Source organism: Otolemur garnettii, unplaced genomic scaffold (genome assembly GCF_000181295.1).
Source record: "Otolemur garnettii isolate 467f Iridium unplaced genomic scaffold, OtoGar3 scaffold00066, whole genome shotgun sequence".
In the NCBI taxonomy this organism is placed as follows: Eukaryota; Metazoa; Chordata; class Mammalia; order Primates; family Galagidae; genus Otolemur; species Otolemur garnettii.
Genome location: NW_003852461.1, coordinates 3,896,112 through 3,919,778, shown reverse-complemented (window position 1 = coordinate 3,919,778; position 23,667 = coordinate 3,896,112). Strand labels below are relative to the sequence as shown.

General features: G+C 48.7%; 1 protein-coding gene across 2 annotated transcripts in view; it reads left to right on the top strand.

The window, feature by feature from the left end:
* The first annotated feature begins 549 nt into the window (after nt 1-549).
* The window catches only part of C8B (complement C8 beta chain), a 39,931-nt gene continuing 16,813 nt past the window's right edge, over nt 550-23,667 (top strand). Inside the window, exons 1-7 of one of the 2 annotated variants that reach the window (XM_023515081.1) lie at nt 550-714; nt 7,150-7,306; nt 10,331-10,472; nt 12,992-13,133; nt 15,528-15,660; nt 17,763-17,960; nt 21,586-21,826. In XM_023515081.1, coding sequence (XP_023370849.1) covers nt 620-714; nt 7,150-7,306; nt 10,331-10,472; nt 12,992-13,133; nt 15,528-15,660; nt 17,763-17,960; nt 21,586-21,826 — 1,108 coding nt within the window. In that variant the 5' untranslated portion in view covers nt 550-619. The remainder of the gene's footprint in view (nt 715-7,149; nt 7,307-10,330; nt 10,473-12,991; nt 13,134-15,527; nt 15,661-17,762; nt 17,961-21,585; nt 21,827-23,667) is intronic. The other variant, XM_003793122.3, reaches the window with a different exon arrangement.

Here is a 23,667-nt window from a genome sequence, read left to right as displayed (position 1 = left end):
GGTTAGTGGCTTGCTCTGGGTCACAGAGCTGGCGAATCATATGGGAGGCATTGGAACTCAGATCCATGGGCTGTAGAGCCCTGCAGCCTCTTGCCAATGCGCTCAAAATCACACGGCAAGAAAGAGGCAAAAACGGAATTCACACCTGGGCCCAGCTGACTCCAAATCCTGCCTTCTCCTTAGTAATAGCTCACCTGTCTGAGTGCTCAACGGGGCTGTGCTGAGCCCTTCCCTGCGTTAACTTCCTCAATGCTCAGCGTTTTGCAGGTGAGGAAAGTGAGACACACAAGTAACTTGTCTGCGGCCCCAACGCTGGTAAGTGGCAGAGAATCTGCAGCCCTCCGTCCTCACTATCTCACGAGCAGCCTGTCCTCTCAGCGGCTCTCCCTGGAGTCTGTCCTAGTTGAATAGAACCACGTCGCTGTGGGCTTTCCGTCATTCTCGGTGGTTTCCAAAGTCACAGCTCAATTTTTGGTCTGTGCAAAGTCTAAGGAGTTTCCAGGCATTGGTGGAATTCTGTTTACTTTGCTGGGTTGTTTGCTATCTGGGGGCACAAGCAGATGGTGGCCCGTCCTGTGTAGGCTTGTCATGAATCTAGGAGCCTTGGCGTTAAAAAACAATGAAGAAATTCAGGACGTGGGCTTGGAGGGGGCCGCCGGAGCTGTGCCTTCTTCTCTGGGCCACCCTGGGCTGTCTCAGTTTGTCTGGCTCCAGGTAAGTGACGGTTACGGATGATTCCCCGATCAGTGACAGCACAGGGAATATTGAACCACATAATGCTGACCGTCTCCTTGTCACATGTCTGTTGAACAAGGAGCATCTCTTAAAGCAATTTGCATGTGTCTGATACAATAATACCAACAACTCTCTTCAAATTATTGTGGGACCAAGTGGCTGACTTCAACAGAAGTTCCCGTAAGAAACTGACATGTTTTAATGCGTTTTGTCATGCTGAGAAGAATAGAATATTTGCTCTGTGTTCTGAACAAAGCTACGGTGTGATTCTTTATCCAAAAGAAAGTTTGCAATGTATGGGGAGAGACAGAGCCAATTCATCTGAATGATTTTACTAAATAGGAGTGATCCACTCTAGCTGGTCACTCGCTCAAAATCTCTGTGCTCTCAGATTCTCCCTCTCTCTCTTTCCAGATCTCTCCAGCAGTTCAATACTAGCTGATTTATTTTATCACTTTTGGTTTCCATTAATAGAGTTCAAAATAAGCCAAAGAAAAGATCTTAGTGAGAGTTCAAACCTGAAAGGAGAGTCAGGGATTTGGAAACTGGGGCCCCTCCTGGTGCATGAGAAGCCCCTACCATGATGTGGAAGTGTTCCCGGGCCTCCTGTGAGCACCCCTGTGGGAAAGGAGACTGTTGATGTCATTCCTTTTATTTAAACAAAAACTGCTATCTGAGCCCAGTCTCTCATGCGGTGTGAGGCGCACCCAGCGCTCATCGGACACACCCTCTATCTCCAGCCATGCCTTCCACTCAGCCCCTATGGGGTATCACCCCAAGAAGAGGGCTGTGAGCATTCACTACCCACTGGGCGCACAGTAAGTAACAGTTATTGGGGTTATTAAGCATCTCAGTTTAGCCCAGAGAATAACTAAGCTGCCAGGGCCTTCCCGCGTGTACGGTGTGTATACAGAGAAGCATTAGTATCCGAGGAAGGGTGTCTGGACTAGAGGGGACAAGGGAGCTGCAGCTCCCTATCGGTGTCCTCGTGCCTCTGTACAAAGCCCCTGGTCAGGCTCTGAGGACACAGAGACAACAGACAGAAGAGCTCACAGTCCCGGGTGTGTTGTAGGAGATGGTGCCGGGCGATCAGGAAGCTCAGAGAGAGTGATCTGATCTACAGGGCTGGGGCGTGGAAGGGCTTTTAGAGGACAGCGTGCTCAGGCCGCATCTATACGCAGGTGCTCAGGCCGCGTATCTATACGCAGGTGCTTACTGAACGGCTAAGACGGTGAGGGGTGTGCCCAGCAGGGGGAGCAACACAGGGGACGTCCTGGGAGTGTGAGAGCGCTGGAGTGTTTCTGAAGCTTCTGTGCATTTCATGGGGCTGTGAGCACAGGCCACGGTGGACAGTTAGAAGGAATGGGGGTGAGAAGGAAGGAGCAGGGGTCAGACCACAGGCGGGTCCCATGGGGGACCAGCGAAGGAACTCAGATATGTCCTTTGGGCAACTGGAAACCCCTGAAGCCTACAAAGCAGGTGTCCTCAAACTACGGCCTGTGGGCCACATACGGCCTGCCTAGGACATTTATCCCACCCACCCTGTGTTTTTGCCGCCACTGCCTGTCCTGCTTAGCAGCCAACTCGTCCCAGGCCCGCAGTCCGGCCCTCCAAAAGTCTGAGGGACAGTGAAGTGGCCCCCTGTTTAAATGTTTGAGGACCCCTGCTAAAGTGAAGAGGAAACATGATTGCTTTACACACTAGAACATTCACTCTACGAGAGGCGACGGGCGTGCAAGTGGCCGAGTAGAGCGAGGGCTGGAGACCTTGTTGAATGCTCACAGCAACATCTCAAGGGGGGCGTTCCTCTCATCCTCTCTATGCAGAACAGCAAACGGGGCGTTAGACAGAAACAGAGATCTCTCACATCTAGTGACTCAAACTCTGCCCTCTGCCTGTGGTTACTGTGGGGCAGTTGTGGACACAGCAGGTGTCGGGCCTCCATCCATGAAAAAGAATAGTCTTTAGTTCTGGGATAGAAAATGCGGAAACTGCATCCGTATTACCTGACAGAGATCTGGGGGTTTCTTCATTTGCTGTTATAATCAATTCAGATGAAATCATCATCGCATTGTCCCAGACCTGTCATATATCGATTGCCGCTCTGTGCCGGGAACTTCGAAACATTAGCTTTAATCCTCACGGCTCCTTGAGGTAAGGGCTGTTGTTTACAATTTCATAGAGAGGGACAGAGAAATAATGTCCCCTGTCCTCACTCATCCACAGCAGACTCTGGGTGCAGATTCGCCTTTGCTTGGGCTCCAGAGTCCCTGGCACCCTCCCTCTTCTTCCTCTGCCTCTCACTGACGCTTGGTCAGGCTTGCCGGAGTCTCTGCCGTTTCTCTATCTCCGGGACACACATTGGTTGCCTTGAGATGTTGCTTTAAATTTCATGTCTACCACAGCAAACGGCGGAGAGAAGAGAAATTGGAAACCTGCCACCCTGAGCTGCCCCTTCTAGCAAAGAAAAAAGACGCTGCTTGCAAAGGGGGGGATGCAGCTGCCTAGACAAATTGTGTGTGACAAGAAAGTTGTTGTGTCAGGGCGTTTCTACCGAAAGCCCAAATATATTGACGCACCCCATCTATATAAGCTGATGGCTCGCAATTTACTGCTGACCTAATCCCGCTGTACAGCAGGGATCCATCTTTATTTTGATCAGAGACGCCTGTTAGGACGGGAGCGGGAGACCCGGCCCGGTGAAATATGTCTCTGTACCCCAAGGAAAGGCCCCACCTTGCCGGCCCTTAAGTGAAGAGAGCACACGATTAAGGACTTGAGAAAGGGCCCTTACTGTAGGGTTATTTGCAATTGCGAAGCATTGAGAAAATGCAAATGTCCATCGAGGAGAAAAAGAATAAATTAAAGGCAACCTATGGCCTGCGGGAGAACATGCAGATAAAAGAAATGAGCGGGATTTTTATAAATCAGCAGGTCTAGGCTAGGTTCGAACCTGGCTGGTGGGTTCAAACCTAGCCCAGGCCAGATTAAAAAAAAAAAACAACCATGACATCCATTCGTGGACTGATGGGCTCCTGGGCTTCATCCATGCTCTAGCAATTACGAATTGGGCTGCCATGAACATTCTGATACAAATCTCAAGAATGGAAGAAAAAGTATCCAATGTACTCAGCCCTACTATGAAACTAATTTATAGCTTTCATAGGAAAGCTATAACCCAATTTTAGTCCAGGAATATGGGGAGAGGGGAGAGAGGGGAGGGTGGAGGGTGGGTGGAGGGAGGGTGATTGGTGGGATCACGCCTATGGTGCATCTTATAAGGGTACATGTGAATCTCTCTAAATGTAAAATATAAATGTCTTAACACAATAACTAAGAAAAAGACATGAAGGCTATGTTAACCAGTTGGATGAAAGTATTTCAAATTGCATATGGAAACAGTACACTGTACCCCATGATAGTATTAATGTACACTGCTATGATTTAATAAAAACAAACAAAAACAACAACCATGACAGCAAAAAATGTCTAGGCATTGTGGTGGGCACCTGTGGTCCCAGCTACTTGAGGGGGCTGAGGCAGGAGAATCACTTAAGCCCAAGAGTTGGAGGTTGCTGTGAGCTGTGACACTACAGCACTCTACCAAGGCTGACATAGTGAGATTCTGTCTCAAAAAAAAATACATATATATACATACAGAGGATTTTGAATGATGGGAGTTATACCAGTTGGTCAAAATGTCCATTGGGTTTTTTTGTACAGCAATTCATAGAAATGAAAGAAAACTGTAGCCCTAGGCAGAGGCCCGGGTGAGACCCCACCTTTAGGTGGTCCTGGCTACTCCCAGGAACTAACGATGCTGTTTAATGGTGCCCTTCCTTTCAGATGTGCGTCTTGTAGTACTAATAACCACACACATCTCATCTGATGTAATTTACAAACACACTATTTATTCAGCTGATTATATCGCCACCTCCGTAATGAAAATTGGGTATAAAAATGAGAGATCTGGTGGTTCTAACAACTTTTTGCCCAGTTCCTTCCGTACGTGGTCATGTTGCCCATTAGCAGGCTTCCAAGTCTCCGAGAGGAAAGTGACTGGGACTCCTCAGGGCTGCGTGCACATTCCTCATCCGCTCAGCCTCCACCCTGCTCTGAAGTCAGCTTCATAGTTGCTAAAAACACAGTGCAACTGCTTTGTGGTTGAAATAGGAAAGGAGTGCCCTGCAGAGCTGTCAAATACACACTTAGGAGAAGCCGAATCGCAGACGATACTGTTTTGTCAAACCTGGGCAAATTAGTAGTTAAGAACACATTCTGAAGCCCCCGCTGCCAGGCAGCGTCCTACCGCCAGTAACCATTTTAAAATATCCACCTGTGGTTTCCAGTAGAGTTTTGACCTTTTGTTAAAGACCAGCTTTACCAGGCAATTGATTTTTGCTTGTCTCTGAGGTGTTCACGGACAGGGATTTCACCGTCGTTGATATTATCCTCTTTTTAGGACTTTTGCCAAGTGACAATGTATTGTTAATGACCTTGTCTGGAGTGACGTCCTGTGTATTGGAGACAGTGAACGCTGTGTGATGTCCTGCTCTCTAATGACTCAATCTTGGATGCAGGGAAGGGAGAGGCCTTCCGCAGAGACTGGAGCACGGTGTGGGAGCCAATGCCAGCCAGTTCCTTTGCAGGTGGCTTGGGGGTGTGGACAAAACACCCACTCTAGAATCAAACAGACTTCGGCTCAGATGCCAACACCGCCGCACACCAGCTGTGTGATGGTGAACACGGCGCTGTCTTCACACGTCCCAGAGGCGATGCTCCCTGGCTACCTTCTAGCATTGCGGGGAGGGTGGGGCGGGAGAGCAGAGGCAAGTGCCCCGCGTGGCCTTGGAACAGCGTTATGCTCTGCAAGCCTCTTTCCTCTTCTTAACTTGTCTTCTTTTTTTGCCTTGGAAATGAACACAAATTACGAAGGACCTCACGGTGTAGTACTTCTTTCCAGATGGAAAATAAAGCAAGAATCATGATCTACCCATCATGTTATTGATGGGGAAACTGGAGGCCCAGAGCGTGTCATTCATTCACTCACAGCCCACGATGCACAGGAACTGAGCAGAAAGCGCGGCCCTTCTTCTGGGCGTATTTCTGGTCTCACGTGGCTTGACTGCTCTGCAGATGTGATACTGTCTGCTGTCCGCCCCTCCACCAGCAGTGCCAGCCTACACCCACTGTGCACCTCTATAAACGTTCCGTACCCTGGACTGGGCGTGACCCCTGTCTCTCCTGGTCTGCTGGTGGTGCTGATACCCCCAAGGCCTTATCTTTGACTCACTTCTCTTCTTAAGAACCATCTCATTCTCTTCCATAGCTTTTCACAATCGGATCCGCATCTCTAGCATAAATCTTTCTTCCTGAGTTCCAAATGCAGGTAGGAACCATTTACTGAAGGGGTCTGGGAAGGTGCCCCTGAGTGCCTGGAACTCAGCATGCCCCGTGGGAAACTTAACGTCTGAGACTCCTCCTTTCCTGCTGGGTTTCCCACCATTCATGCACGCAAACTGGAGACTTGCATCCACGTACCTCCTTCCTCTCTCTAACACCCTGCTTTGCCATCTAATTACCATCCCTTTCGATCCTTTCCACCTGAGAAACATATGTCTGCCTCCCCCATCCCCTCTCCCCGGCCACCACTGTGGTTCAAGTTGACCCCTGTCACCGGCTCTGCTGTGCCAGCCTCCTCCCCATTCCCCTGCTGCCAGACCGTCCTGACCCCCACCCACCCACACACACCTGAGCCCCAGCTCTAGCTGGGGGCTATGCCTACTGGGTAAAATCCCATCAGGCTAAGATGTGAGACATTCTCTCTCCTCTTACTCTGAGATGAACTGTGACTTTCTGAAGGCACAGACTGTCTGATATTTGTCTGTACCCCCGGAGCACAATGTAGAGTATGCTTTCAGAGATGCTTTACATGAGATGATAACTTAAAGATAATCTAGTTCAAACCTTTCATTTTCCAGAGGCTGAAACAGAGGCCCAGAGACGGGGAGCAAATTGCTTCAGATCATGCATCTAGCTCTGGTCATATTCCCTGAATATCTACAGTGCATTAGAGTTTACACTATCATTTTTAATCCTGGAAGTAGCCTTATGAAGTAGGTATAATTATCCCCATTATATGGATGAGAGAAGTGAAGCTCATGCAGGTTAAAAAAACCAGTCCAGCTCCCAGCTGTTAACTGACTGTCTTCTGATCCAAGGTCAATACTCTTTTGACCACAGCTAGCCATAATGTCTGGCACTTACTGAGTGCTCAATAAATAGTTGTTAAATGAATTGACCTTGGCCTGCACAAGTGAGCAGATGCACAGTTATTGAATGAATGGATAGGTGGTTGAATGTATAATTAATTTCCTTCTGATGCTGACTCTCTCTTCTATGATGGCTTTTTAGGAGTGAAAGGCTGCATTCCTTTGAGTCAAATGCAGTCAACAAGAGCTTTGCTAAGAGCAGGCACATTCGGAGTGTGGACGTCGCCCCGATGCCTATTGATTGTGAACTTTCCAGCTGGTCCTCCTGGACCACATGTGATCCCTGCCAAAAGAAGAGGGTAAGTACCCAAGCCTGGAGGGCTCTGAGCTTCTAGGAGCCCTGATCCTCTGAAACATCAGCTGAGGTGCTGCCAACACAGGTTGGCCCGTCAGAGGCCCTTGATAGATGTTGGCTGATGTAATTAATTCAACCTTCCTCTCTGTGCCTCCAAGTAGCAATCAGATCTTTCCTTTGTTCCCTGGTGCTTTCCAAGCACATCTAGAGTCTTCCTAATTGGACTCCCAGCCTTGAACCTGTTCTTTCCATCTGTCTTTCATGGTGCAACCAGGGGAAATACACATATCCTCTTGTTGGTCCAGGATGTCTTTCCCTAGCTTGAAACCTTGGCCCTTAGGATCAAATCCAAAGTCATGGCACTCGAAGGTCCCCAAGACCTAACGCAGCCTACATCTCCATAGGAGATCCCCAGCCCAGCGCTCGGAACCTTTCCCTTCTCTGGCCACTTCTCTCTCTGGGCCTTTATTCTGGCTCTTTCTCAGGCCTTTCCCACCTCCTTCACTGCCTATCACCCACTCATGATTTGGAAGTCTGCTCAGGAGCCTTCCCTGACTCCTCCTCAGCCCCACATCCATTTATAAGTATACATTTAGGAGCTTCAAATGTTCCCTGTTATTCCTCTCTCCCAGCATTCATCACACTGTGCAGCTTCACTTAATAGTAAACTGGTAAAGGTTTATTCTATTCTGTGTCTCAAACGTGTAGGCGAGTTTCTGGCACATAGTGGGTATGTCGAAAATATTTGGTGCTTGACCTCATTCTACTCTCGAGGTGTCTGTTAGGAAGGATTTCTGTTATACTTTCTGTTAGACTGACAGGTAAACAGAGAATCAGAGCCAGTAGGTAAGTGACTTCTTGGGTTCATGGAGCAGCAGGTGTAGGCCTTGAACTCAGGCCACTGGCCCTTTGTCTCGTGTCCTACTAACGAATGCACACAGTCTCTGCTGTGTTTGTCCTTTGTCATAGGTGGGCTGACCCAGGGTCCTAGCCCTGAGTATAGCAGATGTGTCAGAGAAAATATAATAGCTGCTGTTTCCCAGATCCTTGGGAAACCAAACCAGCCGTGGGCTGAGGCTCTAAAGAGGCTGTGGAAGCAGGAGCCGGACAATTATGCAGCTAATTGGATCAATGGAGAGATCCAAGCAGGATCATTCAGTTCCCAAAGTAGGTTTTATTGCTGAAGTTATCAGCATTGATCCAATTATTTGGATAATTGCTTCATCTGCGCCAGAAACCAAATCGACTCAGCGTGAGCCAGCCAGCCGGCCAGAGCTCCCCACTCTGAGAGCGCTGCAGGGCCACCGCGGGCTGCAACCAAACTTCTCAGCTCAGACTGGGAGACGTATTGTCCCCATCTTTGCCACGCTCCTTTGCCTTTGGAGCCCAGGCTGGTCTTCTCCTGGTCTTCCTTGCAGGCCTTGTCCTGCCCTCACAGGCTCTGCCTTTCATAAAGAATGACCTCTGGGGCAGCGCCTGTGGCTCAAAGGAGTAGGGCACCAGCCCCAGATACCAGAGGTGGCAGGTTCAAACTCAGTCCCGGCCATTAAAAAAAAAAAAACTGCAAAAAAGAAAAGAAAAACGACCCTCTGGAAGCACAAAGGAGCAATGGACAAAGGGTTATCTGTATTTCTTGTTTGGATTTCCAAAGCCACTGGTACAGATGCCATATGAGTAATAATTTTCCTTGTTAATATTTCCTTATGCAAAGGGGCTGCTATTCAAGTCCACCCTTCTTTTCTGCACTAAATCTTCACTGCAATTAACCTTTGGAACCCCCCTACTCCCCAGTCGGATCCGTTCCTTCCTCTGAAGCAGTTTCTCCTTGTCCCCAGGATAAGACACCAAATCCACCTTCCTATGGGGCTGTGTGTCATCTGCTCCCATCTACGTCCCCCTCCCACTCTGACCCCTCTCCCTCTTGCCCTCTTCTCTCCAGCCAGGATGAATTTCCTTTTGTTTTCTGGACCATGGCTCATCCCCTCTGGTTCTCTCGTTGCTGCTTCAGTAGTTTCCCTCGCCTAGGTTGTTCTTTGCTGGGTGTGTGTGTGTCTGCCTGTCATTTCCACTGAGCCTTCAAGTGTCAGCCGAGTTGTCACTTCTTCCAGAAGTCTCCGACTGTCTCCTAAGTTCGCCTGGGGGGGTTCTCCCATGAGCACAGGGGAATTCTGCATTTGCACTGTCTTGGCACCTGTTACACTGCGTTGTCACTGCCTGGGGCCACCACTACGTGTGACCTCCTCGAGGGCAGCTGCATAACATGATCATAAGGCAAACTGAACAGGCAGACAAAGTAACACCTACTTTTTTCAACATGGAGTGGTTAAGTCAATAAATTTGGAATAAACGAACGAGAAGGTAGAGCTATGGCAATGACTTCTAATCATCTTTAATAATAAAAAAGAGAAATAAGCACAAAGCGTGGAGCGCCTACCACGTACCAGACAACATCATGAGATTATATAATTTAAACGTCAGCGCTACACATTTAGAGAATTCATTATGCCCATTTGAATCTTGTAAATTAAGATTCACAAAGGTTAAGTGACTTGCCCAGCATCACGGGACTAGAGAGTGTCGAGTCAGTTGTGGCCCCAAAGCTCACTTTGCTTTCCATGTATAATATGCCCACGCCTTAAGGAATCAATGAGAAGGCTCAAATTATCTCACTGGAGCAATGAAGCTGGGAGAATGTTTGTGTTTTTGTTATTGAACTAGCCACTTAACAGGGAGTCCATTTACTAATTTTGAGTCCAAGGCTCATGGCTTTTTTACATTCAGCAAATCTTGACTGATCACTGCAGATGCAGAGATCGAGGCAAGGTCCCCGCCCTCAGAGAGCTCACTGTGCAGCTGGGGACAGTCAGGATCCTTAACTGTAGATAACTGGGGAAGTGCAAGGGGCCAGGGAGCATCTATCAAACCTGCCAGTGCTCTCGGGGAGCGGGGAGCCTCACTCCAGGCCGGTTTGCACAGAGCATCCCGTAGGTCCCCCTGCCCCTGTTCACCGCTCTTCTCTCTGCTACAGTACAGACACGCCTACTTGCTCCGGCCCTCGCAGTTCCAGGGAGACCCATGCAGCTCCTCTGACAAGGAAGTGGAAGACTGCGTTACTAACAGACCCTGCAGAAGTCAAGTGCGATGTGAAGGCTTTGTGTGTGCACAGACAGGTATAAAGCAATGTAGGAGTGAGAGGGGAAACTTGCAAATGAGCCGGTGACACATGATGGTGGCGTGTGGGCCATGCCTGGTGCTCAAGGTCAGGGTCACTGGACAGGCCTGGAGGTGTCCTTGTGTCCAGATCACTGACATCCTTTTACACATACTATTTCATGACAATGACCCCATCAAGTCAGGTATTATTGTTCCCAGTTGAAAAATGGGAACATAATTGTCCTGAGCCTGCTTCCACAGCCTCTGTAGAGTCTCAGCCCATGGCTGGTTTGGTTTCCCAAGGATCTGGGAAACAGCAGCTATTATCTTTTCTCCCAAATTGAGATTTGGAAAGGTTACTTGCCCAAGATCAGATAGCAGGTAAGTGGATGAGCTTCAGCTGGAAAATTCGGAATTCAAATCACATTCATGGGCTGAAGGACACCCAAAGTGTGGGTGCTAGAATCAGAATCAGGTCTTATTTTGACTTTGTGACTAGAAGTCACCTAACCTGTCTTCATTTTTGTCCCCTCAATAGAGAATCAGGGGTGATGTCAATACCTGACAAGTCTGTTGTAAGAGTCAAGTGACATGGTGGCTGTGGAGGCTCTCGGTAGACTGTCAGCCCTGCTGGCGCTCTCCGGGACCTGGAACGGAGTACAGTGGGGCAAAACCTTAGACGGTTAAAGAGAATGGGCAGCATCATTTATCTCTGAGAGCTCCTTGGAGAGACAGCCCCTGTCATTGCATTGCTGCATCACCACATCCACTAGGGCATAACGGAATCAATGAAGAGTATTGATTATACGAAGGAAGGAGAGAAAAGCAGAGGGAAAGATGGAGAAGGAGGGAGGGGATACATACATCAGTTTTCAGTAGCTGCAAAATTAAATAAACACTTTTTCAACTTATTCATTTAGGAAATCTAAGCAAACTATGCCTATTTCTCCAAGTCTCTGGCAAAAATAAGGGTATTTGGACCCAAGTTATCTAGACGGGAGTTGTAACGGTATGCATTTGTTGCCCCCATATGGACTGGGCCCTGGGATCTTTCAAGAAAGATCTTAGGGATCCTTAGAGCTATTTCTAGGGCTTATTGCAAATGCAAAATTCCCTCCAATAAATCTGGGAGACTTTTACAGCACATCCATGGACTCGTTATGGCCAGTGTTTCACGGTTCTGACCTGAGCCATAATGGTTATTCAGGCAGGCTGTGCTTTAAATACCTTGTAAGACATATTTGAAGACCAGACTGTTATTTTGCTACTTTTAACACAACAAGAGCATGAGTTAGACGTGACCAGATACGTCTAAGGAAACAGAGTCACCGGTCTAATGGGCTGTATCTCCCAGCAATATACAAATAAAAAAGGAAGCCAAGCCAGAGGGGAAAGAAGTTAATTGGAAGCAGAAGTGACACAAATAACGTTTCACCATCCACATGTGGCGCTCAGGAAGTCCCCAAGACCACGCCATCACGCTACCCAAATTAACAGACAAATCCTTTATTTAAAAGCCGGCCGGTGATGCCTCACACCCAACACAGGGGTTCGGAGAGCAGCCCCAAGTGCTTAAGGGGTCGGGTTTTTAAGGCTTGGTCTGCATCCTGGTTGGCACACAGGCTGTCCAGGCGCTGCAGCCGGATTGCTTAGCAAGCAAAGTACAGAAGCAGAACTTTGCGGTTAGTTAGCCATACAGTACTTTCCCCACCTGGTATTTCTCAAAGGTCAGTCCCGGGACAGTTGGTGCTTCCCGGTCTGGTCTCAGGGAAGTTAGTCAAGCAAGAAGTGAGTGAGTGCTTTCCCGTCTATCTTGGGAGTGAACCAGACTTACTCCATTTTGTTGAGGGATTGCAGCCCAGACATTTGCCAGGAGTTAGCTGGTAGGTTTCTACCTTAGTCTAGGCCTAACAAACCTGGCTGTTGAAGATGGTGGAAAGAATTTGAGAGGAGACAGTTAAAGGTTCTAATCCTGCTGTACACATGACCAGCATTGTGCGCTCAGCCTCAAACATACTGGCAACAGTAAGGACCACACTGATGTGAGCCTACTGTGAGTCGGTATTGTTTTATTTATTTAAATTCCCAGCTACCCAGTGGGAAGAGCATGATTTACAGATGAATACATTAAGGTAGGGAGGTGACGCATGGAAGTTGGCACAGCTGGTGACTATTTGCAGGACCTACCAAACCCTCCTCCTTTGTCCTGTCTCAAAGAGAGCCTGGACCGCCCTCCTGTCAGGCACGTGCCCCTGCCTCTCAGGCCCTCTGCCTATTCCCACCCTCACTGAATTGCTCTAACTAGCCTCCATCTAAGTGCTTTCCGGAACACAGCACTGGCCTCTTTTGGCAGTGGGGGGAGGACCGTGGGGAAACATCCTGTCAGTGCCATAACCAGTCTGTACTGACACATGGTGTCTAATTAAAACAGCCTTAAAGGCCAGCAAAACATCTGGCATCTAGTAGGTGCCGAAACTATGTTAGCACCTGTCCTGACGGCTGTGTGGATGGAGGTGACACTCTCTCTCCCTCCCAGGGAGGTGTGTGAACCGCAGACTTCTTTGCAATGGGGATAATGACTGTGGAGACCAGTCCGATGAGGCAAACTGTAGACGGATTTATAAAAAGTGTCAGCACGAAATGGACCAATACTGGGCAATTGACCGTCTGGCCAGCGGGTAAGTTACTCTCTTTCTGTTGTGTTGATTAGGAGGTACAGAATTAAATGGAATTCTGGAGAAGAGAGAGAGAGCGCCAAGGTACACAGAGTTCTTCTCTTTCCTTTCTGAAAAAAGACTTAGTGCAAGTGGACCCTTCTGGTTGCTCAATGAGGATGGTTCTGAGATGCCCTGGGAGCACGTCCCATAGACAGACCCTGCACCAGAAGGGCTGGTTCAGGAGCAGCGGGCCAGAGCGTGTGTGGACATCACACAGGCTGCCAGTGGGGGCTGGGGATGAACCTTCAGTTTATAGTGAAACCTGCACTGTGACTTTGCTGGGTGCATCCTAAGTATTACCCCCTGAATGTTATCGACAGCTTGAAAGGTAGCTGTTATCTATTTCCCTATCTGTAGGTCCTAGCATTGGGCCTGGCGGAGAGAGTCTTCTCAGTACTTAGTGAGGGCGCGGGCCTCTGGGCCATCAGTCAGTATCCCAGGCTTCTGGGGATCTCTGCATTGGTCCAGTCCTCTAGCAAACTCAGGGAAGCAAGGTCAGGGAAGGGGCACCTCGCCTGGCCTTTGCCCCATTTTCCTGCCACATTTTGTAGCATTTCTGCCATAGAAACAGCTTAGTGATCATGGGACCTCCGGGGAGGTACTCATCTCTGTGGGACCTGAATTTTGTCATCAAGAGAAGGTGGCTAATAATGCCCTTCTTTCAAAGTCAAGAGGATTGAGTAAGCTAATGCAACTGTAACAGTCTCTGTCCTTGAACTAAATCAGCAAGACTCTGACTCTCAGCCCACTAGTCGCTCCAGGCTGGGAGACCGGGGGCCAGTCCATTACCCTCACCATCCTCATCCGTAAAATGGGGAAAATAATAATACCTACCTCAGAAGGATTCATGCCCATAAGGATGAAGGGAGCCAAGGTGTGTAAATTGATGAGGATGGTGCCTCTACTAAGTGCTACATTGTGTTGTTAAATAAACAACTGCGTTGTACAGTATTTGTTAAACAAGTCAGTATACATGAGTATGTTGCACAGAAATCTGTCATAGCAAGAGATATTGAGCCATTTTGGTGAGGAAGAGAACCAAGGCCCATGAGTGGAAACTGTTAGGAGAGGATGGAATTCCTTTCTTTCTTTTTTTTGAGACACAATCTAACTCTATTGCCCTGGTTAGAGTGCCGTGGCATCGTAGCTCACAGAAACCTGAAATTCTAGGCTCAAGTCATCCTCTTCCCTCAGCCTCCCAAGTAGCTATGACTACAGGCACCCACCACAACGCCCAGCTAGTTTTCTGTTTTATTTTGTTTTTAGTAGAGATGGGGGCTTGCTCAGACTCAGGCTTGCTCTTGTCTCAAATTCCTGAGTTCAAGCAATCCATCCTCCTGGATCTCCCAGAGTGCTAAGATTACAGGTGTGAGCCTCCGTGCCCAGCTGATAGAGCTCCTTTTAATAAAGCAAAAGCTCTCAGTAGACAGAGGTGGTCCCAGAAGGCTCACTGCAGGGGGCTGTGAGGAACGCTAACTACATGAAGGCCAGACTTCTTCCTCTCAGAAGTGGAGGTCGTAACACCTGCCCCCAGGGATGCTGGTAAATGAGACACTGCACAGAGCCTCCCCCTCACGCCTGTGTCTGTCACCAGGTGCACCTCGGTAGATAGAGATCATTCTGACCATGTACCCTGATAAGGGTCTTACAGAAATTAAGAAGCCCATCACCCTCAAAGAGCTCACATATGGTGGTGGTGACAGACACACAAAGCTAACCTTTATGGAGGACCAGGCAGTGTTTTAAGTACTTAATAAACACTGACGTGTGTCATCCTCACCACGTCCCCACAAGGCAGTATTTCCTTTATCCTCACTTTGTGTAGGATGAGACTGAGGGACAGAGAGGTTAACAGGCTCGCCAGTAAGTGGCAGACCAGGAATTTGATCTCCCTTGTCTGGCTGCAAAGTCTACGTTGTTAACTGCTCAACTATCCCACTCTGAGAAGGAAACTGTGGTAGCACGGAATAATAAATTCACACGGCCTTCAACCCAGCGAGGGTGGGGTCCAGGCTGACAGGTGTCAGTGGAGCTGTCTCACTGTACGTGATAGTAGAGCTCAATTTTGACAGACAGGCAGAAGATAAAACAGCAAATACCAGAAGGGCATTATGGGGCCAGAAAACAGCATTCACTGTCGAAAGAACAGAGCAGACCGGAGCAAGAGCCACACGGCTGGGGTCTGGACACACGGTCATGGTCAGGAGTAGCCAGAGATGAAGCTGGAAGAGCCGGTTTGGACATGATATCGAGGCCCTTGAATGCTGTGCCCAGGAATTTTTCAGTAGGGTCTACTAAGCAAGGATACACAGGCCAAGCCCTGACCTCCTGACTGTGTCCATGCCTTGCTTACAGGGTAAATTTGTTCACCAACAGTTTGGAGGGCCCGGTTCTTGATCACAGGTATTATGCTGGCGGATGCTCCCCGCATTACATCCTGAACACCAAGTTTAGGAAGCCTTACAATGTGGAAAGCTACACACCACAGGTAAGTAAGTGACAGGCAGGAGGCAGTGGGGGGAGCTCTCGAGGAGACCCGGCTGCCGTGGGTCTAAGGCCGGGACGCCCTGTGAGTTGGCTCGTCCCTTTGTCTCTCTGAGCTCCAGTCCCTCCGTATGTACAGCAGGCTGTCGCTCCTCAGCGTGCAGGGGACGTGGTGTGTGCAGTACAGTGGAGGCGGTGGTAGCAGTGATAATAGCAACATCACAGCAAAAGCCACCTCCAAAAGAGGAGAGCTCAGGACCCAGAGTCGCACAGACTTGGAGGGTCAGTCCCTGACCATCTATGCCCTCCTGACTGCTCTGAGCCTGTCTTCCTACCTTTAAATTGGGAGTTATGAGGCCCTAACCTGCACGGGAGGATGAGTGAGCAGTCGTGTGTTTAGCACAGCACCTGGTCTCCGGAGAGTCCCAGGGACACTTAGCTCTCAGTGCTGTGCTTGTTTTCATCATAGCCAGGCCCTTGCCTGCTGAAAGCTGCCATTGTTCCAAGCATTCCAGGCTACCCAGTGATCCACCGGTGTGAGGCTCTGTAACGACAAAGGTGCACACTCAGAAGCCCATCTCACAGAGTGAGGTTTAGAACAAACCGCAGGGCACACACTTGAGACCCGATGGGACCTCACTGGGTTCCAGGCCTGGCTCTGCCACAGGCCCCAGTTTTATCTGAGGCTAAGTCCCTCTTTCACTCTGGGCCTCGGTTTCCTTGTCTGTAAAATGAGGGGCTGGACGAAAGGGTCTTGATGGTAATTTCCACTTCTAAATTAGGCTAGCTAGCTGCCTCCCCTCCTCTCCTCCATCCCTCTTCCCCCATCCCCTACATTTACTGGCCGGGAAAGAATAAAAAACAACATAAGGCCAAACATGCCCTCCATTTGAACTTGGCTATAACAGCCAAGTGGCTAAGGAAGACATTATATCAGCGAACCAAATGACCCTGTGTGCCCAGGGTCATCCTCAGAGCCTCTGCTTTCAAAGGAGAGTCTCAGAGCAGCGTAAGTCTCCACTCCCCACTGCCAGCATCCTCGGATCACCACTCCAGGCACTGGGCCGTGCGTCACCTGTGAGGCTCATCCTCATAATCAAGCCTGACCAGAGGGTCAGTTATGGCCCCATTTTACACAGGAGGGACTGAGGCACAAAGGGGTCAAGTCAGTTGCGTGAGGTCATCCAGCGGGTGAAGGGCAGTGGGGCGATGATCTCAGCAGCCTTCCTGCAGACCATGTCATGTCACCAGTTGCTTTGGTGACTACCCCACCTGCCATCCCTCATGACAGATTAGGTGTTGGGTCCTCTTTGGGGAATTACAGATGCCCAGAAGATGACGGGAAGGGAAATGGAGGTGACCTGGGACGGGTGGCTCCAGGGCCACCAGGGCAGTCCCCCACACACAGGATGATGAACACTGATTTTGGAGCGAATGGCTCTTCTAAGTTCTCTCCAGGGCACTTTCCTGCCCTGCCACTTCATTCCCCCCACTACTGTAGACGGGACCCTCACCAGCTGTCATTGCACTCCTCATGGAGCCTCTGCTTGGTCTCTGTGACTCCAGCTGTGTCCCTCCCGGTCCAACCACTGTGCTGTCATGAATGGTCTTCCTGGGCTCAGTCTCCTCCTCTGCTGGCTCACCTTTGGATTAAGCCCAGATTTCAGAGCAAGTAGTTCAGAAGTCTTAACACTCTGGGGCCAGCGCAGCTTCTCACAACACCTCCCCTTCCCCCTACTCTTGCATTCTCTGCTTCTGCACACTCGAATCCTTGCAGTTCCTAGAACACCTCCTGCCCTCCCCACCTCCCTGCCTTGGCCGAGGCTGAGCCTACACCCAGGTGTCCTCTTGTACTTCTGCAGGTGGAAAATCAAATCAGCACCAACCTGATAAACCAGCTAAAGCCCACACTACTGCATAGGTCTGTCTCTCCTCCTGCATCCAGAGCTCTGAGGGTGGGAACATGAAATGACCCCAAATTTCCTGGACCCAGAACATTTAGTCCAGTATCCAGCATGTAGTGAGAGTAGAGTGGACGTCCACTGGCTTGTACTGAATTGATTTGAGTCATATGAAATAAACGTATTTTCTTTTTCCTTTCTTTAGACCCAAGGCAAATATGAATTTGCCCTGGCAGAATATGAATCATACACGGATTTTGAACACAATGTCATGGAGAATACAAGAAGCCAGTCGAGCTTCAGTTTGGATTTTAAAATAAAGGGAGTGTTTGAACTTGGCTATAACGAACAAAGTGACCAAGGAAAAAATTATATTAAGCGAATAAAACGATTCTCTCATACTGTAAGTATCTTTGTTGCTTTTAAAATTACATGTTGTCTTGGTCCATTTCATGTTGCTGTAACAGAAAACCACAGTCTGGATACTTTATAAAGCAACAGGATTTATTTGGCTCACGGTTCCTGAGGCTGTGAAGTCCAACAGCAGGGACTGCTTCTGGCCAGTGACTTCTTGATTCCTTGTAACGAGGAGGAGGCACCGTGTGACCAGGAAGCCCGGGAGACAGGAAAAGGGGCCGAACTTTACTCTTTTATCAGGAGCTCACTCCTTAGATAATTGCATTAACCCATTGACAAGGGTAGAACCCCCACACTTAATCATCACTTAAAGGTCCCACCTCTCAACACTGTGATAATGGCGACTAAATGTCAATGTGGGTTTTGGAGGAGAAATTCGGACTCTTGATGGTTCACGCTCACAGACACATTCTTATCCCACATTACTGTTAGTTCTAACAGCCTGTTTCTGTCGTCTTCAAAGTCTTTCCAAAAAATAAAGGTAGTAGTTTAGTCTTATACTAACTTAACTTTTTAAAGAGGCTGGGCAGAGACAGCCTTCTAGAACTATTTTCTCTTATTATTCTAATAAGCTTTTCCTTTGGTTTTTCAATGAGCTTAAGATATAGCTTTGCCAAAACATCTCTGAAGACTCTCAGCCCACAGCAATGTGACTGCTGTCACAGACATTCACTTGAAATTCCTCTCCGGAAGGTCACTCAAGAGCTCTTCCTTAGGGCACTTGGTGGAGTTGGTCAAACTATTGCTCTCCTATTGCTCCTGTTTGGTTTCTGTGTCAGCTTCCTTGCTGGGTTTCAGATGCCCACCTATTCTTTATTTATTTGTGGCTATCTTCCCTTCTCCCACTCCCTCCTGTCCCAGGCGCAAGCGAAGAGCCTCCACCGCTGTTTCTCACCTTTCTAGTAAGCTCCAGACCTGCCTCACCTGCCCACCTTCTGAGCAACTACACACCTGGATGCCTTGCTGACAACTCCAAACCATCTTCTCCCTTCTAAATCAGTGTTTTTCAATCTTCATCTCATGGCGCACTTGAACCTATAGTTGAACTTCCGTGGCACACTTAAATTGTGTTGATCAAAAAGAAAGAGTTTAAAAAAAAAAAAGAATATACTTACTGTGCGTTGAACTTCTTTTGAAAATAATTTAATTATCTTTACATTTTTCTTTCTGTGCAACATAAGATCCTTTCATGGCACACCAGTGTGCCCCTTGCATGCCAGTTCAATCCACATTAATGACATTTTTCCCTCCATTTTATTTTTCCCGACTAAGAACTGAAGAATCAGATTTGGCTCTCACCTTCACTTCATTAGCACACCTGTGGTCGCCACAGCCTTCAGAAATATTCTTCCATCCATTGTCTTCCTGACTCCTATTATGCCTTAATTAACCCTGACCCTTTCATCTCTGGCTCTGCTCCACTAAACGGCCTACATCTCCCCCCGTTGACCCTTCACGGGCATGTGCTGCCTGAGAAATGTTTCTGCACTACTAATCCTTTACATCACCTGCTTCTGATTGCCAAGAAGGCATAACCCTGATGCGATGGAAGAGAGGTGATCAGAGTGGGAAAAAAACAGGACATGAAGATGGAGAAGCAGGTGACAGGTAGATTTGAGGGACCTTGAATTCCAGGGCGAGGAAGATACATTTTATTTTCTAGCCACTAAGAGTTTTCAATAGTCATGATGTGATAGAAAATTAATCGGAAGGGGATGTGGGAGAGATGGAGCCTGGAAGGTCTCAGTGTTTCATGGTGATAGGCTCGGAAATATCTCTGCTGCCAAAATAGTTACCAGCAGCAAATGCATGGCAGACATTAGTTAGACTATAACTACCTCTGCTTGTTTTTTCTTCATCTTCCAGGCTGTAAACTTCTTGGGTGCAGAAACTTACCCTTCCTTCTGTAGACTCAGAATGGCACCGAACAGGTGCTCAAGAAGGACCTGTGGACTGATCAAAGAGGCTTACCTGGTTAGGAGGGACAATAAGAGTGCCCTCTGTTCACGCCCTTTCTTTCTCCTTCTCTCCCCTGATTCCATCGGGCAGTTACAGGATGCCGACTTGTGCCTCCCCTAGGGAGTAGAACCCTGCCGACTGTGCCTCCCCTAGGGAGTAGGACCCTGCCGACTGTACCTCCCCTAGGGAGTAGGACCCTCAGTGATTCTTGCCTTCACATCCTCAGTCGAGCAGGAGAGGGAGGCACGTCACCAGACACTATTCTCAATTCTTTGTAGCAGCTGTGAGGAGGCATGGCACAGGCTATGAAGGAAATACCAGCAAGCATGGCTCAATCCTAGAACAGGGAATGTGAGTGGGACAATCAGGGCTGGTATCAAATAGGAGGCGCTGGCTGAGTAGGGATGTGTCAGGCAGAAAGGTGGAAAGAACACTGCAGGGGGAAGGGACTGCGTGTGCAAAATTGCATCATGAAAGAGAACAGCAGGTTTAGAGAATAGAGAAAAGTTGAATACCACGGATAGACGGTGTGGTTGGTTGGTGGCAAATAATCAGGTTTGGAGAGGACAACGTCAGGTTTAGACGCTGAAGCCAGAGAGGCAGCTGGGGAACAGATGGTGCTGGTCTTATAATCAAAGGAAGGGAGCTGGTTCTCTTCCGGAGGCAACAGTGAGGCGTGCAGGGTTTGGGGGTTAAGTGTTAACCACCTAAACCGGAATTTTAGGACATTGACTCTGATTGGGTCATTGAAGGCAGAGAAAGAAGAGAGAGGAGGAAAGAAGTGAGAAGAGATGTAACATTTACAACAGTAATGATGACAAGAGGACCTAGTGACTGTTAGGTGGGAAGGACAAGGGCAGGGCAGAAGGGGAAGGGGGAGAGCCAGGAAACGAGGTGAGGGGCCCGGGAGACGGAGCCCAGCGGAGCTGGCGTGGCTTTAGAGACCTGCAGGATTTAGGACTGGGCCAGAGTGTGCCCCACTCACCTTTCCCGCCTCCCCCTTCTCCCCTCCCTGCACCTCCGGTTGCATCAAACCTCCAAGTCGCGTATCTTTCATCAAGCTTTGCTAACTTTCAGTTTATCCCACTTGTCAAGGGTCCCCAACCGTCTTCTGCAAAGGGAGAGATCGTACAATCTTTAGGATATGCGGGACTGCAGAGTCTCTTTCAGGACTCCTCTGCCATTGTGGGGAGACGGCAGCCGCGGACACCACATAGACACACAGCCACGGCTACGCCCCAATAAAACTTGACTTACAAGAGCAGGCTCCGGTACGGTGAGCAGCCTATAGCTTGCTGACTCCTGCCCACCGTGCGGGAGCCGGCCGTTCCAAAGCACATGCCCGCGCAGGTTAGCAGAGCCTGTGGCCCATCTGAGTGGCCCCATGTGCCGCCTGTTACCCTTAACAGTCCTTGCTCGCCGCAGTAAGGAGGTGAATGAAGAGCGAGCTCTCCCAAGCTGAAAATGATGTCAGAATATTTATGAGAACCCAGAGTTTGTCAAAGGGGCTGTCTTCCCTCAAGTACCCTAAAGGAATCAGGAGAGTGATGACCCCAGGCTCAGAGCACTGGATGGTATTTGTAAAGTTCATCTTCTCGTTCCAGATTTCTAACTTTAAAGGTCTGGTTTTCCCCCGTTGCTATTTCATTTAGAAAAGCGCGTTTCTGCACGCACGCTCTGACCTTGAAGTTGCACGTTACAAGCTGAAACCCAGAAGCCTCATGCTGCATTACGAGTTCCTGCAGAGAGTCCGGCGGCTGCCCCTGGAGTACGGCTACGGGGAGTACAGAGATCTCTTCCGAGATTTTGGGACCCACTACATCACCGAGGCCGTGCTCGGGGGCATTTATGAATACACACTCGTTATGAACAAAGAGGCCATGGAGAGAGCAGGTACAGCCCAGGGGGCCAGGGCTTTCCTGGCGGGGCACCGGGAGCAGTGAGTGGACGGGGAAAAGCTGATATCTGTAGTTGGGGGAAGAGTCATAAATTGTACTTCTGATTTTCTTTCTATCTCCGTGCTATACCATCTCAGGCTCAGCGGCAGATTCCTCTTCCTGCTCTTTTTAACTTGTTAATACCAGCCCCCAGCCTTTAAATGCAGATAACTCTGAATTCATGTAACCACCCTTCCTGGCCTCTTCCCTGCACCTAATGCCTTGGTTTGTTTTGGTTTTACTTCTGTTTTTGTTTTTGAGACAAAGTCTTGCTCTGTTGGCCTGTCTGGGGCACAGTGGTGTTATCGTAGCTCACTGTAATCTCAAACTTTGAACTTGAGCAATCCTCCTACCTCAGCCTCCCAAGAAGCCAAGACTATAGGCCCCAGACACCACACCCAGCTATTTTTTTTCTATTTTTGGTAGAGACAGAGTTTTGCTCTTGTTCAGGCTGGTCTTTAGCCGGGCATTGTGGCACCTGTAGTCCCAGCTACTTGGGAGGCTGTGGTTAGGGAATCACTTGAGCCCAAGAGGTTGAGGTTGCTGTGAGCTATGATGCCACAGTACTCTGTCCAGGGTGACATAGTGAAACTGTGTCTTAAAAAAACAAAAACAAAAAAAACAACAAAAGAAAACAGGCTGGTCTTGACCTCCTGTGCTTGACCGATCCTCCTGCCTCAGCCTTCCAAAGTGCTAGGATTACAGGCGTGAGCCACCGGCCCCAGCCTGAAATGCCTTCTCACCATCTCATTTTCATCTGCAACAATCATGACTAACTCTAACACGCCCCAGAGAACTTTTCATTTTATTTTTCCCAATATATTTCTTTCCTAGAATCCCTGCCTCAGACATGGTTCTACCATCTAACCAGTGGCTGAGGCCAAAAACGTAGGAGTCAGCTTTGATTAACTTTCTTCCCTTCCAATCCATGAGAGCAAGGCCCATCAACTTTATGCCAAAAACATAAACTTTTCTTTATGCCCATAGGAAATACAGTATTTTCTATTTTTACTATGACCACTGTAAACTCACCCCATGGTGAAAGCACCACATTCAAACTTTAATGTTGATGGGACTTAGGTATGAATCTTGGAAGAGGCAGGTTCTGATCTGATAGGTTTGCGGTGAAACCCCAGCGTCTGAGTTTCTCGCAAGATTTGGGGTGATGCTGCTGCCAGCCATAGACCACACTGTCACTTAGTCTCTAAACTAATATCCAACCCCCATACTGCCCTATAATCCATTCTCCATTGAGTTATCCCAGGGCTTGCTGACTGTAGTCAGCCCCATGTCTATGGTGTGGGTCCTGGTTTCCAATACAATATTCTTTCCTACAACATGGCTCTCGTGTTGAGTGAACTTGTCTGGGTCACACAGATCGCCATGGCAGATATGGGGCTTAGTGAGAAGGCCAATGTACTTAAATGGTGTATGATATAAATTCATGTCAGTGTGGCCTCAGGCTTGCCAAGACCAAGGTCAACTTCCTCCATAACAGTGGTTTCTAAAGTGCCTCTTGTAGTTTCAAATTGCTCCCCACAAAAGGGTTTTGTCAGTGAGGGAAACTCATAGGAAACCCCACTTTTAGAATTTCACAAATGTGCTGCAGTAAAAGACCTCTCCACTTCTTTTAATGCAATATTTGTCTTATGCAAGTAACTGTGGAAGCTCTATTTTTTTTTTTTTTTTTTTTGGAGACAGAGCCCCAAGCTATCCCCCTGGATAGAGTGCCGTGACATCACAGCTCACAGCAACCTCCAACTCCTGGGCTCAAGCGAGTCTTCTGCCTCCACCTCC